Raw genomic sequence first — 19,016 nt, forward strand, 5'->3', positions numbered from 1 at the left:
AATACTTTGCCAGGCAGTGGTGGCACATACCTTTAATTTCATCACTCAGGAGACAGAAGCCGGTGGATCTCTGCGTTCAAGACCAATATGGTCTACAGAGTGAGTTCCAGGACAGCCAGGGCTACAAAGAGAAAGAAAAAGAAAATCCCTCTCTTGAAAAATCCAAACAAAAACAAACCAACAAACAAACAACAACTTCACAGACATCTCTAGACAGGTATGCCTTTTCAGACAGTTGGGTAAAGAATCACGTGAGTTACTTAAAGTCGACTACAAAGACCCTGACAAATTTCCCTAGAGACTTAGAAAGTAACTGAGTATCAACAAGCATCTGGATGCGAAGATGGCTGTGGTTAGGAGCACTTGCTATGCAAGCATGAGGAACAGCATGACCCCAAGCCCAGTGCCCCACTCACACCTGTAGCTCCAGCTCTGAGGTGAGGCAGAAACAGGAGGATCACTGGGGACTGTGGATTCCAGCCCAGTTGAGAAAATGCCAGCTAGGAAGAGCTCCTGCCTCAAAGGTATTCTCACTCAGAGATGGAGAGTGATCAAGAAGGAATCTGACCCCCTCTTCTGGCCGGGGTTCATAACTCTACATACACACAAAGAAATAAATCTATTTTGAAAAGTTGGCACTCAAAAGCCTAAAGTCTAAAGGAGAATAAGCAGGACTCTGCTTTCCAATTCATTCGCTCCCTACTCTGAGGCTTGCAGACTTCTTACACTGCCTCAAATTCCTCAAGTATTTCCGAGACTCAGACTATGTTCATGCTACTCCTTGGTGTTGGTTTAACTGAAGCCCAACTCTGCCTTTATTTACCAATACTTCTTTAAGCAGAGAGCTCACGCTACAACCTGATCTCTTTGGTCTCTTCCTTCCTTCCTCCATTCTTCTCTTAGTTTTTTGTTTTGGTGTTTTTGAGATAGGGTCTCATGTATCCCAGGCTGGCCTCAAACTCACTATGTGGTTAAGGATGTCCTTGAACTCCTCTTTCTTATTCTCCTGCTTCCTGAGTGTTAGGATTATATATGTGTACCAAGCCTAGAATTTTAGGCATGTTATTAGTCTACCAACTAAGCTGCATCCCATCCCAGCCCCTCTTCCCAAACCTCACAACCTCTTAAGACAGCTGCAGCAGCAGCAATATGAAGGGTGTGCCTGTGCCCACCCAGACCTACCTGTGCAGGAAGTGCAGTTTGTGCATGGCTGCCAACCCTGCAGCAATCTCACACGCCATCCTCTGTAGCAGCATGGTCTGTGAATCGCCCCGTACATGCTCTTGCTCATTGCGCAGGTAAGCCTTCAGGTCGCCCTGTGAAAACCAGCCCACATGAGTGACAAGTGCAGCACCAGAAGAAACTAAGCTCCTAGACAAGCTCTACAGTTGATCTGAACTATCAGGATGACTTACTGAACGACTTAAAGGTAATTCCAACCAACCCAAAGTTTACATACTTTTGCTTTAAGAATCATTCTCGCTAGTTATCATACAAACACATACAGAACAAAACAGTACATGAAATATAATTTTACAATGATCACAATTAAATTAAGTGCTGTGAAGATGGCTAGAAACCTCCAAGGTGATGTGGAAAGTTAAAGAAACAGTGCCATTCACACCACCTTCCATTTCCAGGACACACACAGTGAGTGCTTTATCACAAGATTCCATGGACACCATTAATGCATGAGTGAGCCATGGAGTAGAGACTGAAAAAAGAAAAAGACATGGAAGAGGTGAGGAAAGCCACTGAATGCTAGTGACATGGCTCAGGTCTCACCCAGCTTCCTTCCCCAGAGACCAACACAGGAAAGAACATTCCAGTCACTTGCAAACAACACCCATTCAAGTCAATAAGCCTAGGCAGAGGATGGCAGCCTGGGCAGGAACAAACCCAGTCAGACACACAGGCTTCCAGCTCCACAGTTACTCCCATTAGTGCTCTGGGCACCTGTCTAAGAGGACGCATAGACATGGAATCTGCCTGGGGAGTACACTCGAGGAAATAACACAGGTAGTTACAGATGTGACCTAATCCAAATGAAAGCTTTCTGGGGAGAGGAATATGTACATACATGTTTAAGAGTGTTATGTATTTGGAGGTCAGTGGTCAATCCTGGCATGTTCCTCAATCACCCCCTAACTTAGTTTTTGAGAAAGTGTCTCTCTCCTATTGGTCTGGAGCTTGCTTACTAGGCCTGACTGGCTGGCTGGCTCGTTGTTCCAAAGGTCCTCCTGTCTTTCTTTCCAGGGCTGAGACTACAAACACACACCACTACCTCTGGCTTTTCTTACCTGAGTTTTGGTGACTGAACTCAGGTATTAATATTTATATAGTAAGTATTTCACCAACTGAGCCATCTCCCCAGCCCCCAAACTGAAGACTAAATCCAACTCAAGAAAAGACTCAGAAGATGGATGTTCTCCTTGGCCAACTTTCCTGTAATGTGCTGAAGACAGTGAGTTTGTCAGACTCCTCCCAGGATGGAACTTTCAAACATAACAGTCCTCCACAGACAGCTGTCCATGTTTAATTCTTGTACATGATAATGCAGCATCTAGGTCCCACTCAGGACCTGCATTTGTTTCTATCTCTGGCTTTAATGATCCTTACACACACACACACACACACACACACACACACACACACACACACACACACACATGTTTAAACTGAAAACTGTTTGACTACTTTGGATTAATCTTATTTTGTAGTTTTGAGACAGACTTTGGCTATGTAGTCCAGGCTAGTCAAAAATCCTCATCTCATCCTTGCAAGTGCTGGGATTACCATTTGTGCTTTTGAGCACTGTGTAAAATATGCAGGAGGCTTTATAACTGTCACCCATGGTACATACTCCTTACAACTTCAGGCATTCTTCAGATACAGAACTGTGGCTTAGGAGAGGGAAGAAATTTGCTCAAGAGCTCAAGACAATGCCTGTCTCTGATACTTGAAAGGTGGAGGCAGGAGGATGAGGAATTCAAGGTCATCCCTGGCTATAAAATGACTTTGAAGCCAGCCTGGAATACATGAAACCCTGAAGAAAAAAAGAAAGAAAAAGGAAAGAAGGGAGGGAGGGAGGGAGGGAGGGAGGGAGGGAGGGGAAAGAAAGAAGGAAGGAAGGAAGGAAGGAGAAAGAAAGGGAGAGAGAAAGAAAGAAAGAAAGAAAGAAAGAAAGAAAGAAAGAAAGAAAGAAAGAAAGAAAGAAAGAAAAAAGAAAGAAAGAGAGAGACAGAAAGAGAGAAAAGAGGGGGAGAGGAAAAGAAATTTGTTCTAATAAACTGCTAACATTTTTTAGTTTACTATCTAGTCAAGAAAATTCTAGTCAGCAAGCAAGTGAATTAAATCAATATGCAGATGAAATCAACTTATTCTACAAGAATAAATGTGAGATGACTGGAGGTCAATCTCACACACACCCCTGTGGCATTCTTCCAACAGGCCACGACAGCTTTACAAGGAAACAGCAGCCTTCTCCTGTCACCTAGCACCACTGTGCACCCAGCCACACAGCACCACCATGCACTTCCAACCATCCAATGTAAACATGCACACCCAAGCACCCAGAATCACCATTCACACCCGGCCACCTAGCACCATCATGCACACTCAAGCACTCAACAGGATCACTAGTATCATGTACAGCCAGCACCACTGATCACCCATCAGCATTGCCATGCACACTCATACCCAGCCATACACACTCATACCCAGCCATGGCATTAGAGTCTTTGGGTTTCTTTCCAAACATGGAAAACTTTCCAATATAAACTTTGTTCCTGTTAGAATTCGCCACCCCAACACAAACAGCTCTTCATAAAGGCTAGGCTCTTTCCAGCTGTGCAAATTGGGGGACTGATGAAAGATTTGAATAACAAATTAACTCAGAGAAGTTCCAGCAGGAAACTCCAGGACTACAGGCAAATGGGCTGCCCCTAAGAAATAAAGCACAGAAACAGCATTTAAATCCACTGACACTGCCAATCAAAATGGCAATTTTTTAAATTTTTTTTTTTATTTTTTTGTTTAGCCTCATTGATGCAGCAATACCCAAATAAAGAAAAGCCTACTGGCCAGGCAGTGGTGGTGCACACCTTTAATCCCGGCACTTAGGAGGCAGAGGTGGAGCTCTGTGAGTTCAAGATCAGCCTGGTCTACAGATCGAGTCCCAGGACAGTCCGAGTTACACAGAGAAACTCTGTTTGGGGGAGCAGGGAGAAAGAAAAAAAGGAAGGAAGGAAGGAGGGATGGATGGATGGATGGATGGGCATAGAAAGGGGGAGAGAGCGAGAGCGAGAGCGAGAGCGAGAGCGAGAGCGAGAGCGAGAGCGAGAGAGAGAGAGAGAGAGAGAGAGAGAGAGAGAGAGAGAGAAATAAAAACTGACTTTCACATAATCATGCTGCCTCTTGTTAACTTGTAAAATAAACATCAGCTCTTGGTCAACAGTTTACAAATGACTGTGGCTAAGAAGTGGAGTTGTTTTTCCAAGATCAACTGAAGTGTGTTCACTGCCCCTCCTGTTCTTAAACTGCCTTCTCCCAGTGACATCCCTGAGTGACTCTCCAGCTCTCCAGGGGCCAGCCACAACCCTCCTGGAGGAAGGCTTGTGCTGTGTGTGCAGGACTCAGGGTTAGGTCTATGGTCCAGAAGTACTCTGGAACTCTCCTGAGACCACAGTTTAAACAACAAACAACTGGCGGCACGTGGTGGATACCTTTTTAGTCCCAGCACTTGGGAGGCAAAGGTAGGATCTCTGTGAGCTCAACAGGCCTGGTCTACAGAGCCCCAGAGTAACCAGAACTACACAGAGACCCTATCTCCAAATCAATCAATCAATCAATCAAGTAAATACAGTAAAGGAATTTTACCTCAAGAAAAGTTCTAAAAAGATTCATTCTATCTAAAACAGACAAACCAATATTTAGATATTTGAGGGGTTGTATACAGAGACAGACAGACAATGTGACAGAGACATATATACTGGGAATTGAACCTAGGACACTCTATTCCCAGTCCTTTTTTGGCTTTTTATTATGAGGCAATGTCTCATTGTGTTGCCCAGGCTGGACCTGAATTTGTGATCCTCCTGATTCTGTCTCCTAAGTAGCTGAAAGTACAGGCCTATACCCATAGGGCCCAGCTTGTCTTATTTTTATCTTAATGGTGCTTAGTGAATAGACCCAGAAAAATACTACTACCTATTATTTAAATAAAAAATAAGAAATCGTCAAGAACCTCAATGTGTTTTGAATTAAAATTAAATACCCTTTGTCCAGGTTTTAAAATTTAAGAACACTCAAGAAGACAATTTGGTGACACTAGATGGAGACAGAGAGCTGCACCCAAGGAGAGAAGCACCTTGCAAGGACACAGGCCACTCAAAGGCCCTTCTAAATGCCAACACAAAAGGCAGTAGTGAGTGCTTTATGCATGGTTTTGGCAGATCACTGAGCACAATGAATTAATTTTTAATACATTTTAATTTAATATTAACACTTAATGTAATGGAAACAGTAAATAGCCTTATAACTGACACACATGCCATTTGTATGTCTAATATGTCTAAAGAATTTTGTTTTGTTTTGAGATAGGATCTCATGTAACCCAGGCTGACCTCAAATTCAGGTAGGGAACCCCTGAATTTCTCTTACCTTGATGATTGAAGTATGCCCCAGTAGGTCCCTTACGGAAATGGGTATGTTCCAGCTGAAGCACACTGAGGCCTGCATCTGGATGCCATCCTAATATCACCTGCCACTTTGTTGTGGAGTATTCTATTCACCTTGTGGCCTTCCACAGCCATCTCCTCAGGAGTTCTCTTGCAGCTCGACTACTCCAGCAGCTCTCAGAGAAAAGCAACACCCAAACCTGTCTGGCTTCTCCTCCTCCTAGCCTGCTCGTGCTATGGTCCTGTTTCTGTCATCCTCCTGAACAGACTCCTCACATGCCTGGTCTGGCCTGGCTGCATCCTCTGGCTTTCTTCCTTGCATGAGCGTCTTTGCCTCCAACACACTCGCACCCACTATTCAGCTACAGCTGCTGAACCCCGCCTCTCTACAGCCAGCAGCTCTGCCAAAAGCTGGCAAAAATAAAACCAGCCAACCACACAAGAAATCCCAAGGGGTCTCCTTCATCCTTCAAGCCCAGCCTTCCCATGGGCAGCCTGGTGGCTCACCAAATAAAGGTGCTTAACAGCATGCCTGGCAACCTGAGACCCATCCCCACACCCCACATGGTACAAAGAACCCGCTCCAAGATGGTCCCCCATGGCACACATGTGCTGCCCTAACCCTGCCCTACAAAATAAATAAATGTAAAAAGTTATTAAACAAAATAACTACCTCAGCCTTCCCCACCTGGCTTCCAGACACCACAATCTCCTGTGTGCCTTCCTATCTCACAAAATTCCCATGGCCCTTGCCTGGTTCTTCCTCCTCTCACTGTTCTGTAGCCACTCCATAGCCATGCTCCATGTGTGTTGTGCTGGCCAGCCCATCCTCTGACACCTTGTGCTTTTTTCCTTGGATGTCTAAGAGGCAGCTCAAGCCTAAAGCACGTCCAGAACAAAACATGCCAATCTGTTTGGGTGCAGAAAATGGCATCTCCATTTTTCAGCAGATCAGACAAAAATCAACGATGCCATTCGTGAACCCTACCTTTAGATCCATCTCTAAGCCATCTATCTCCAGATCTTTGCAGTTTTCAGAAGGCCACTGCTATCATGTCTGAGGCACATCCACCTCTGTCTGAACAGCCAAAGCTCTCTCTCCATATTGTTGTGTTTTTATGGCCTTGTTCACGCTAGGCAGGTGCTCTACCACTGAGTTACATCATCCCTAGCCCATCACAAGTGCTCTATTGCTGATCCAAAGTCCTAGCCTTTAAAATTTTTATTATTTTTTTTTCGTATGCATGCTTTGCCTTCATGTATGTCTGTGCACTGAATGTGTGCAGTGCTTGTGGAAGTCAGAAAAGGGAAATGGAGTTACAGAGGGCTGTAAGCAGCCATGTGCATGCTGGGAATTAAACCCAGGTCCTCTGAAAAAACAGCAAGTGTTCTTAACTGCTTAGCCATCTCTCGAACCCCCAGTTCTAACCATTTAAGTCCATCATTTAAAACATAAGCCATGTTGTAACACGCTCCCCTCAACACACTGTTGTTTGCAGATGATCATTTTCTTTGTCTATTCCACTACAAGAAAGTTGTGAACACTTTCTTGGCTTTTCTGTGTCCCTAAACCCCACAACAATACTGGACACAGATATGTTTAACATATCTGTCTGCCGAGCAAGAGAAGGCAGAAAACTTTTGTAGAAGCTCCAATGATGTGCCCAAGTTCAAGCTGGGCCAGCCACATTCCTATGCACGCCATGCTAGCATTTCATTAACAGTCTTAATAATAATGAACTTAGGAGTAAATCTATAATCTCAGATTTTTATTGGGCTTACAAATTTATTTTATGGCCTCATTACTTTGTATATAAAACATAGCCAAAGATAGCTACCATGGGAAGTATTTTTCTTTTTCATACAGGGTCTCACTCTGTAACAAAGCTGACCTATAAGTCCCTGTGTGGAGAGGCAGGTAGCCTCTTGGCTCAGCCTCCTGAGTGTTAGGATCAGAGTCCTGAGCCACTGTACCAAGTAGGCAGCAGGAACTGGATGCTGAGAGAAGCAGGGAACTCACATCTTGAATCACAAGCACAAGCAGAGAGAGCACAATGGGAATGGCACAGGCTTTTTCATTCTTAAAGTCCACCTCTAATGACACACTTCCTCCATAAGGCCACAACCTTCTCCACACAGCACCACCAACTGGAGAACATTCAAATGCCCGAGACTACAGGAGACACCTCATTCAAACCACCACTTTGGCATACCACCCTGGATGATCCCAATCACAGCTAACTGATTTTTCTACCTGAAAGTTCCACCATTGTATGAGGAATGCTATTGATTTTACTTCCAGCAGAGGATCTGTGTTATTGCAAAGCTCACTTAAAAGTGGTCTTTGCTCTTGAAAGGCACAGCTCCAGTGTCCTTCCTCAGAGACAATGACAGTGTAGTGGGCTGTCAAAATCACATGAAATGAGTAACAAATGTCCAAAGGAGGCTGGCACTGGCTGGGGCCCTCCCTTCCTATACACATCGTCCAGGTCTAAGAGTAATGACAGTGCCCAGAACTTTGTCCAGCTAGGTCACCTGCTCTCCTGAAGAGCAATGTGCTTAGGACAGTGCCCTATTTTCTAAGCTAGGTGGTAAGAGTGCTCCCTTAGCATGTTGAAAGCCCTGGGGTCCATCTCTAGAGCAGTGTAAACTGGGTGTAGTGGTGTTGCCTGTAATCCCCGCACTCCGAGAGTAGATGAGAGGATCAGGAGTTCAAGGTCTTCCTTAGCAACACTGAAATCCACCTGCTGTCTTAAGTCTGGCAGGACATTCAAGAACACCACCTGAAATGTCCAGCACCCCTGCTCTGGAGGCGGTGAGGGAGGTGAAGGCACAAGTGAGTGTAAGAAAATTCATTCTCTCCTCTTGAGCACCTCAGCTCACAGCCTGGCCTCAAGCATACTCATAAGCCTACCTTCCACCCTCCCATGTATCCCTCCCAGCAAGTCCAGCCTGCCTCTCCCACTTCAACCAACATGTCACCATGCTTCCAGGCCTGGCGTGGCCAGTCCCACCTGAAGAAAGTTGACTTACTCACTCTATAAATTTTACCTCCAGGCAAAGCCTCTCTTAGGATCCCAATCTGACTTTCTGTACTTCTCTGGGGTGTGGCTCAGTGGCAGACCTTTCACCTAGCATGTTCAAGATCCCGGCTGCATCCCTAATACGGCAAACATTCCAGGGGAAAAAGGTGCATCTGGCAAGATGGCTGACAAGACGGTTTATTGGGTAAAAGTGCTTGACACCAAACCTGATGATCCGAGTTTGACTCTTGGAGTCTACATAGTGGAAGAATAGAACTGACTCTTGAAAGTTTCCCTCTAACGTCTACATGTGTGCCTTAACACGTGCACACCCCCAAATACTTACAACACATACACACACACAATTAATGCATTTAAACTACAATTTAAAAAAGTCAAACAAAATCAAATTTTCTCTCAGCACATCACCATGTTTACCTGCGGCTGAGCAACTGGGGGCTCAGAGCAGCCCTGTCATCGGCCACACAGATCTTCATTTAATCAGCAGTTAGATTCATTTAAGAAAGGGAGAATAATTACTGGGCTGAGGAAATGGCTCAGCTGGTAAAGTATTCTGCTGTGTAAACATGATGACCTGAAGCTGTATCCCAAACATCCACATAAAAAAACAGGGGCCTGGGATTCCAGCACTGCAGAGGGGTGGGGGCAGGGCACACACAAGGACAGGTCACCGGAGCTCACTGGCCAACCACCTCAGCTGAACTGGTGAGCCAGGTCAGGGGAGGGACTTTGTCCAAAACAAAAAGTGGAGAAGTGATTTAAGAATACATCTTATGTCAATCTCTGGTTTCCACATGCATACGTACATGTAGACAGACAGACAGACACACATACACACACCCCTGTTTGCCAGGCACTTTTGTATGTAAAACAATGTCTTTATGCCCTCATCACCATTTCATAGATGAAATGAATTTTGCAGGTGTGTCCACCCGAAACTGACAGGCCAGGTGAGTCACCTGCAGGCACACTGGGCAGGGCAAGCTTATCCTGCTGGAATTCCCCGAGTATGAAGCACAGCTCGCAGAGCTCCACACACATTCAGTACATTTTTGCTGGGTGAGCCATCCTCAACTCAAACGCTCACTGCTTGGTGTCCGAGAGAGCATCAGGTATCCACTGTGGCAAGCTGTACAAACCCCGCAGTCCTCTTTCAGACTGTGTCCCCAGCACAGCCACCATCAAGTCAAGCATTGTAAGCTGGCCATGGCAGACCTGCCACAAACTCCTTCAGCAGAGCTGTCACACGCTTTCACAAGTGTTCCAAAGTAAGGCTGGTAACTGTATATGGATTACTTAAATGCAAAATGATTCTCCCTTGATTATGCAGATATTATCAGTGAGCACGAGTGCTGTTTGGTGACGACTAAAAAGGCCAGCGTCCATTCAGGCTTGTGACCTAAGAGCAGAGGGAGACAGCCAGTCTTTTGTGGCTGCAGTGGCTTAGGACCAGGTTTAGAACCAGAGGGTGGCTCCTGCCTTTGGACGACATTACTCCAGAATGGCCTGTTTCTGAGAAGGCCAGGGGTATGCATGTAGGAACAGGGCTCCAGGTACACTTGAGGCCTGCTGGGCCCAGGGGATACCCTGTAGTCTGTGTAGGTGGGCACCATTTTCCGCTCTCTGACCTCCTAGCTCCTGAGGCCACCTGACGACTCCTACAGTGCAGTCTCTGCACAAACTGAGCTGAGGGGAGCCAGACTTCGGAACAATCTGTGAGGTTTTCTAGGCTCAAAAGGGTGAGCAGAAGATGGCCCATGGGGATGAGTGTCGCTTCACCCTAACAACCTTAACCCTGGAAGGAGACGAACCACACTAACACACCAGCAATGACAGAGCTCTTCTTGGTGTCAGTTCCTGCCTTCCAGCTTGTTTGAGACAGGAGCTCTTGCTTGCCACTGCATATGCCAGGCTAGCTTCCAGGAATTCTCCTGTTTCTACCTCCCATGCACTGAAGAAACACCGGGGTTATAAACTACATGCTACCATACAGCTTTGCACTGGTTCTGGGGACCTGAACTCAGTTCTTGATGCACTCACAGCAAATGCTTTTACCAACTAAGGCCCAGAGAAGTAGGCCTAAGCCCTCAAATGCAGGTACAGGTGTTCACTTACTGGCCCTGAACTCACCAGTCATGTTAGTCGCACATAGCTAGAGGAAAAGGAAGCTAAATTCAAACTGACAGGGGAAACTGAAATGATACTAATAAAAAATCCAAAAGGGGGGCTAGAGACAGGGCTCAGAAGAGTGCTTCCTGTTCTCCCAGGACTAGCGTTATCCCCGGCACCCGCTGCAGATCACAACGATCTGTAAGTCCCTCTTCAGGGCCTCTGTGGGCACCAAGTATGCATGTGGTGCACAGAAAGATGTAGGTAAGCAAATCACCCATACACATAAAATAAAACTGGGGGGGGGGGGATCCAAAAGAAGGGAGAAAGAAATTTCCAAATACTACACCAACTAGGATAAGCATTATGGACCACATGTTCCAGATTAGGATTGCAGGTTAGCAAGCATTTAACAATAAACTATTTGCAAGAGATTCAAAGCAGAGAAGAGTGAATGAGTTACACTTGGCCAAAAGAATTAAATTCTAGCATCGAGAAAGCCATTTTGACCAGATTATCTTCACAGTGCTTTACTGTTACCAATGCTTTGAGTCTTCCAGGAAACCCTTCACAGTAACAAAAAGTTTAAGTTTTAGTAAGTCACACCAAGTCTACATCTGTACCTCTCACACAAGGCAACAGGAAGTATAAAGGAAAACCACTAGAATTATCAGGAGAAATCAAGAAAATGCATAATCAGCATGCAAGGTTCTTTTAATTATTATTTTGTGTTTTCTGTGTGTGGTATGTGCATGCATGTTCATGTGTGTGCATGAGGGTGTACCAGCTGGTATAAATAGGATACCAAGAGTCCTCTTTTATTGCTGTATGCCTTATTCCCATGAGACAGGGTCTCTCAATGAACCTGGAGCTTAACATTTCTCATCTAGCCTGGTGACCACAGAGCCACAGGATCCTTATGTCTCTGTCCTCCTATAGTGATAGGGTTAAAGACATGCATCACCAGACTAGTTGTCCAGGGGATTTGAAGTTAGGTTCCCATGCTTGGACAGAAAATGCTTTTACCTACTAAGCTATCTCCCCAGGTCCTAGGACAGTAGATTTTAATATACCTCTTTTAGTAATAATAGAACACTTCATAACCCTCACCCCAAACTGAGGAGGATATAGATTTGAACAAAGGTATAGACTGACTCAAAAGCTCATAAAACACACATGAAATAATGTCTGAATACTGACTGGTGTTTGAGTCTACATGAATGAGTCCAGGCATGCATGTGCTACCATTTATATAGATAGACAAAAAACAAGGGGCTGGAGACATGGCTCAGGTTAAGAGCACTGACTGCTCTTCCAGGCGACCTGAGTTCAATTCCCAGCAACCACATGGTGGCTCACAACCATCTGTAATGAGATCTGATGCTCTCTTCTGGCATGCAGGCAAACATGCAAACAGAATACTGTATATATAATAAATAAAAACAAAAACAAAAATACTGATCCTAAAGATGAATGCAACCTAGAAGATAGCTTTGGTTGGCTGGGTGGTAGTGACAAATTCCTTTAATCCCAGAACTTGGGAGACAGAGGCAGGCAGCTCTCTGTGAGTTTGAGACCAGCCTGGGAGAGTTCCAGGACAGTCAGGACTGTTCCACAGAGAAACCCTGTCTGGAAAACACTGCTGCTCCAACATACACAAAAAGAAGACAGCTATGGCACTGATTTAACAATAAAGCAGAAAAACATCTTTGCTGCTATAAACCAAACCACAGAGATCTAGGGTCACAGTGAAAGAATCCAACTAAAGCTAATATCAAACTTACTGATTAACACTCCTTGGGAAGTGGCCACCTCTGCCAAGGATAGAAACATCTGAAGTATATTTAGGAGTTAAAGCTAACTGCACACTATAACCTGCTTTCTTTTATAGCACAGAATGTTATCTGAGTGAACTGGGATTTATTTTGGGGTACTCCCACTTCTCTGTACATAGCCAAGCAAGTTTTAATGTTCTGAAAACTGAGACAATGCAGAGAAATCAATTAAAATCTGGCAAATTCAATTACAACCTTACCACTGTTTTTTGAAAATAACAATTATTATGTGCTAAAAATAGGCTTAAGAGATGAAATATTCTGCACTGGGGAAAAGATGTTTATTCAAAATTTTCACACAGAAATTGTTTTTAAAAGTATTCATATACCTGCATGAAGAACAATCTTTCTAACTATCAACATCAATGTTACATGCCTAGAAATAAAAAATGCCTTTTTTTTAGAATGTCTCACACAGCTCTAGCTGACCTCAAATCACTATGTAGTTGAGGATGAACTTGAACTCCTTATCATCTAATTTAACAATATAAATGCATACAGTCACCATTTTCAAAATCGAGAGGGGCTGGAGAGACGGCTTGGTGGATCAAGTGTAAGGACCATAGTTTGAATTCCCACTGCCCATATAAATGCTGAGTGGGTGTGGCAGCCTGCCTGTAATTCTAGTGTGTGGAAGGTGGAGACAGTGGATCTCTGGAGCAAAATGGCCAGCTAGATTAGCTGTATGTGAGGGCTCCAGGTTCAGCCAAAGACTGCCTTAATGACTAAGATTCTAGAGAGTGACGGGGAAGACAACTGACATCACCCTCAGGCCTCCACATGCATCTGCACACATGTGCCCTTACACATGCAAACATGCATACACATACATACATATACATAAGCAAGAAAGAAATCATCTGAATGACTAGTGGCATTCTGTTGGTAAGAATTTTCATGGGTTATCTTGATGGGTGAAAAATCAATTTCAAAATGCCTGGTTGGTGTGAAGACCTTGGGCCCTCAGGACGGGTATGGAGGATCCACAGTCTAGCTCACCCATATAGTGCTACCTAGTCCATGCTTAAACTCCATGAACCTTCTTTCAATCGTACGTACAATACTGACAAACACTAAAAGCTAAATCAGAGGTCTGTAGAATTCAACATGGCAATAATAGTAAACAGCTCAGCTTTGGGTCAGGTACAGTGAACACTAGAAAGGTAACAAAGGTAACGAGCTAACATATCACAAAGTTCTTCCTTCAATGGGTAGACATTAAAGCCAGTCCCATCCACCATTTCTGGGAGAAAAAGAAAGAAAGAAACTGGCTGGGCGGTGGTGGCATGCGCCTTTAATCCCAGCACTTGGGAAACAGAGCCAGGTGGATCTCTGTGAGGCCAGCCTGGTCCACAGAGCAAGATACAAGACAGGTACCAAAACTACACAGAGAAACCCTATCTTGAAGGGAAAAAAAAAAAAAAAAAAAAGGAAACTGCAAATACCCCTCAAACACTTCAACTTGAATTTCTACTAAAAACTTACCAGATCGCAGAACTCAAACACCAGAAGGTAGGGAATTGCTTCCACGCACTGCCCGACACACTGAAGAACATTCGGATGCTGAAGAATACTGGTAAAAATAAAAGCCACAGAACTGTTCATCAAGAAATACGCTAGTGCTTCACATTTTAACATCACAATTTGTTATGATTATCAACAAACTGATTTCAATTACAGCATGACAAACTCAAAAGGTCACATCACAACTGGGGATGGTGAAATACGCCTTTAAATGCCAGCACTCACATTCAAGGCCAGCCTGGTTTACATAGCTAGCTCTAGGCCAGCAAGGACTACACAGTAAGTAAGATGCCTTTTCAGGGCCACCTGCATTCTGGGCAAGCAAGCGCTCTAACACTGAACGACACTTCTTACCCAAAGTGACTCTTTCACAATGATCCTGTATCTTGCAAGCTTGCTGGACTTGATTATTTTTCCTAGATTTTTGTAATGGATTCCTTGGGATTTTTTACATAATCCTGTATTTCCTATCATGTCACGTGTGCTGCGCATGTTCAATGAAGTGTCTCTGTGATGGTCAGCTTGAAGTCCTGTCATCTTACTGCTCTTGTCTTTTTTTCTTCCTTCCTTCCTCCCTCCCTCCCTCCCTCCCTCCCTCCCTCCCTTCCTTCCTTTCTGTTTTTTGTTTGTTTGTTTGGTGTTTCAAGACAAGGTTTCTTTGTGTATCCCTGGCTGTCCAAGAACCCACTCTGCAAATCAGGCAGACCTCAAACAGAGACCCATCTTCCTCTGCCTCCCGCGTGCTGGGATTAAAGGCGTGTGCCACCACCACAGGCCTGTTGCCCTTTCTTAACCACTAAAGCTAAGTGGTTAAACGGTTCTCGACTGACTTGTGGGCACTTTGGGTCTAATGAGACTGGTTTTCTGGCAGAAGTCTCAAAGTGGTTTTAGGAATTGAATTTTCAGAACCACAGACTGGCTGCAGAACACACCGAAGGCTTACTTACTAGTAAGGCTCTCCGTTTTTCAGGAAAGTATCTTGTTCCTTTGGGCTTGCACTCGCTTTCAACTCCTTCACGATGACTCTTGCTACGCTGGTGCCCGTGTACGTCTCTCCCAGGAGGACCTAAAAGCAAACAACGGTTTTCCTTGTCACTTCTACCAAATGATAAAGACATATATGCCTCACTGAGTAGGAAACAGAGTGAGGGAAAACAAGTAACAACCAAATGGCCTGCTACCCTGCACACTGACTCTCAAAGCTTAGGAAACCCCAACACTTATCTGGGTATGACAGAGTACGAATGTAACCCCCCCACTGTGCAGACTGGCATAGGAAGACAGAGTTCATAAAAGGCTAGCCTGGGCTATGAAGAGATATCCTGTTGAAAGAACAGGAAGAGGGAGAAAGGAAGAAAGGGAAGGAGACAGAAAAGAGAGTGAAGGGAAGGGAGAAAAGAAGAAAAGGAAGGGAGGAGGCCTGTCCTAGAAGGGCCATTTTAAGCAGTCACCAGGCGTTTAAACATTGATGTTATGTATTTTTTCTATTTACTTGGAAATGAACCCTGATGCAACAGCCAAACCATTTGTGAGCTCCATCCAAACAACTCAAGTACTCCTCTAAGAGCACTTCAGGCACAGTTATCGGTCTACACACGGGAGGCCGTCGGCTGACAAACAGCCAACAACAATCATCATACAGAAACGAAAAGTCTTCAGGCCTTTGACTTGTCCCAAAACTTCACAGAAGAATCCCACTCCCCCGAGATTCAAAGGTGAAGTGAGCTGCCTCCTAAGAACTTGCTACAAGGAAAAGGTTCAACATAGGACAGAACAAAAGCATTCCCAAACACAGCTCATCTCGTGTTGATGGCAAAGTAAAGGATTATTTAACTAGTAAATGACCAAGATCAATTGACTTCCTTTTGAAATAGTTTTTAAACACTGAGGAGATGAGATGAATCAGGTGGTAAAGTATATGAGGACCTGAGTTCAACCCTCAAAACCCACATAAAGAAGCTAGGTATGGGGATGAACCCTTGCAATCAAAGGCCCGAGGAGGCAGAGATAGGGGCTCCTTGGAGCTTACAGGCAGCCAGCTAGCTTAATCTAGCCTAATTGAAGAGCTCCAGATCGAAGAATTCCAGGTTCAGTGAAAGACTCTCTCTCAAAAAATAAAGCGGACAGCAACTGAGAAATCAGCATCAACCTCTGGCCTCCATGCATGCACAGGAAACATATACCATACATGAGGAGAGAGACAGAGTCCTAAGACAGAAAAAGATCATTTAAATATTTGTATAATGTAGAGATTAGAATAAAGACCTCTACAAAATTAAGTGGGTTTGCCAGGAGTCTAAGGGACAATAACTTCTGAGTATTAGCTCTAATGAGTGTCAGCCTGTATATATACAATAAGCATCACTTCCACCAAGTGGAGGAACAATGGTGGGCTACTGCATCTGCCTGACTCCGCTTGTTTCTCTCTGCCGTCCGTCACTGTGAGCATTCTTGGTGTCCAGTGTCTGCAGAGACCAGACAACCGCCCCATACTTTTTAAACAGTATCTAATGTATGCACAGGCAAACATAACACAGCACTTGAGAGGTAGGAGAACAACCTGTAGTCAGCTCTCCTACCGTGTAGGTTCCAGGAACTAAATATAGACTACCAAGCTCAGTAGCAAGCATTCTTACCAGCTGAGCCAAACCATTGGATTTTTTTTTTTAATTTGTATGTTTGTGAATGTGAGTGGTATATGTGGAGTATGTGGGTTGCATGTGCCTGTGGGTGAGCAGAGGCCAGAGGAGGGTGTTCTCTAGCCTCTCCACCTTACTTCTTCAAGGCAGGATCTATCCCTGAACCTAGAACTAGCATTTTTCAGATAGGATGGCAGCCAGCAAGCCTTCTCTCCTTCGGTGCTGGGGTTCCAAGTGTGCACAGGACCATGCCCGGGATGGGATGTGGGTGCTGGGGTTCCAAGTGTGCACAGGACCATGACCGGGATGGTATGTGGGTGCTGGGGTTTGAACTCAGGTCCTCATGCTTACGCAGCAAACACGCTCACCGGCTGAAGCACTCCTCCAACAGACCTTCCCATCCTTTTATCTTACTTGCAAACATCTTTCCTATAATCCCAGCCACTACTCCCACAGATGGAGACCTTGCTAGTAAATAAATACCTTATATTCCAGACCCTGAATGCTGACCTCTACTTCCTCACAAGTCTCTTTATCTCAAACTTACTTAGCTCTGCACTCTAACTCTACCTACAAGGAGTCAACCTGCCTTGCAAACCCACTAGCCTCCCTACCTATCACTAATCCCTTGTTCCCTCTCTAAAATATACCAGCAGCTTAACCAGACCTTGGTGCTTGCTAAATTCAACGACTTAGAAAAAAAACATCAAAAGCAGAGGGGAAATTACGGATGATTACTGCTGCCATTCTAAACGTTTATGGTTTCTGAGCACCCACGCCCTAAGCTGGGCCACTCTCCCCAATGGCTCTCACACCTTCTATGCAAACGTCCACACATCATTCCCCTGTTCCCCTAAGGAGAGAACGGGCCTCCCCAGGAAGACAGCAGAAGTAAACTTTCTCATTCTGACACCAATGGGTGCATCTGTACCCAGACTCACACCATCTGCTTCTGCCCCAATGCAAGAAAGACACCACCTCTGTTTCTAGGACCTAATTTTCAAATGTGCTACTGACCCCTGACCTCTTGCTTACCAAGGACTTTGCTCTCACAACTGTCCCCTTCTCTCCTACACCCTGACACAGAAACAGGTTGAAGTTGCTTCTCAGCCTCCAAAATAAAGCACATCTGGGTGTGGTGGGACACCCCTTCTCATGCCAGCAATTGGGAAGCTGAGGCAGAAAGATCAAAAGATCAGATACATAGCAAGACTTGGTCTAAAAATAATAGTATATAAAAGAGGGAAAGCTCACAATGCCTCAGTCCTAGAGAAAGAACCACAGGGAACTCAGGAATGCTGAGTGGGAGAAGTAGTCTTCTGCAGAGAGGAGCACACCACTGGGTTATCCAACACCAAATGGTCAGCCCAGAAAACACACACATAAGGAACATACAGACTGATGCTAGCAACAGCTGGAACTAAGTCCTCTGCTTTCATCTTGGCACTCTGCAATGTAACTGCCAGGCAGATCCTTTGATTAGGTCATGGCTTGATTTTCAGGAAAATCCAAAATCAAAACCTTTGGATGTATTCAGTGTCAGTGCTTACAATCTAAACTGGTTTAGATGCTATACGGGGAAGAGAGACAGAAGAAAGTAAATAATTAAACTTGAAGGAGGACATCTTGAGCCTAGGAGTTCAGGGCAATCTGTCCAATAAAATGAAAGTCTTAATCCACACACATTCCCCCCTCCCTCACCATCTCCAGAAAAAATAATCATAAGAACCAGGCTCAGGGCTGGAGAGATGCCTTAGCGGTTAAGAGCACCTGCTGCTCTTCCAGAGGACCCAGGTTCAATACCCAGCACACACATGGTAGCTAACAACCATCTGTAATGAGATCTGATGCCCTCTTCTGGCATAAAGTCATACATGCAGATAGAGCACTCACACATAAAATAAATAAATCATTATTTAAAAAGGAGGAGGAGGAAGAAGAAGAACAACAACAACAACCACCACAACCAGGCTTAATGGCAAAGTCCTTTAATCTCAGCCCTTGGGAGGCAGAGGCAGGCAGATCTCTGTGAGTTTGAGGCAGCCTGGTCTACATTGTGAGTTCAAGGACAGCCAAAGATACACAATGAGACTGTCTCTCACAAACAAACAAACAAACAAACAAAAGCCACAAGAAATCCCAAAGAATGTCCATCCAAGCTCATTCCGTCAAGTGAGAAAATGGCCA

General features: G+C 44.7%; 1 protein-coding gene across 2 annotated transcripts in view; it reads right to left on the bottom strand.

Annotated features, from left to right (window-relative positions):
- The window catches only part of Lmtk2 (lemur tyrosine kinase 2), a 90,517-nt gene that overhangs the window by 31,146 nt on the left and 40,355 nt on the right, over positions 1–19,016 (bottom strand). For both annotated transcript variants that reach the window (XM_042268365.2, XM_042268364.2), the window contains exons 5-7: positions 15,138–15,256; positions 14,152–14,239; positions 1,183–1,316 (exon numbers count right to left, since the gene is read on the bottom strand). In XM_042268365.2, the coding sequence (XP_042124299.2) occupies positions 1,183–1,316; positions 14,152–14,239; positions 15,138–15,256 (341 nt within the window). The remainder of the gene's footprint in view (positions 1–1,182; positions 1,317–14,151; positions 14,240–15,137; positions 15,257–19,016) is intronic.

This window comes from Peromyscus maniculatus, chromosome 23, assembly GCF_049852395.1.
Source record: "Peromyscus maniculatus bairdii isolate BWxNUB_F1_BW_parent chromosome 23, HU_Pman_BW_mat_3.1, whole genome shotgun sequence".
NCBI lineage: Eukaryota > Metazoa > Chordata > Mammalia > Rodentia > Cricetidae > Peromyscus > Peromyscus maniculatus.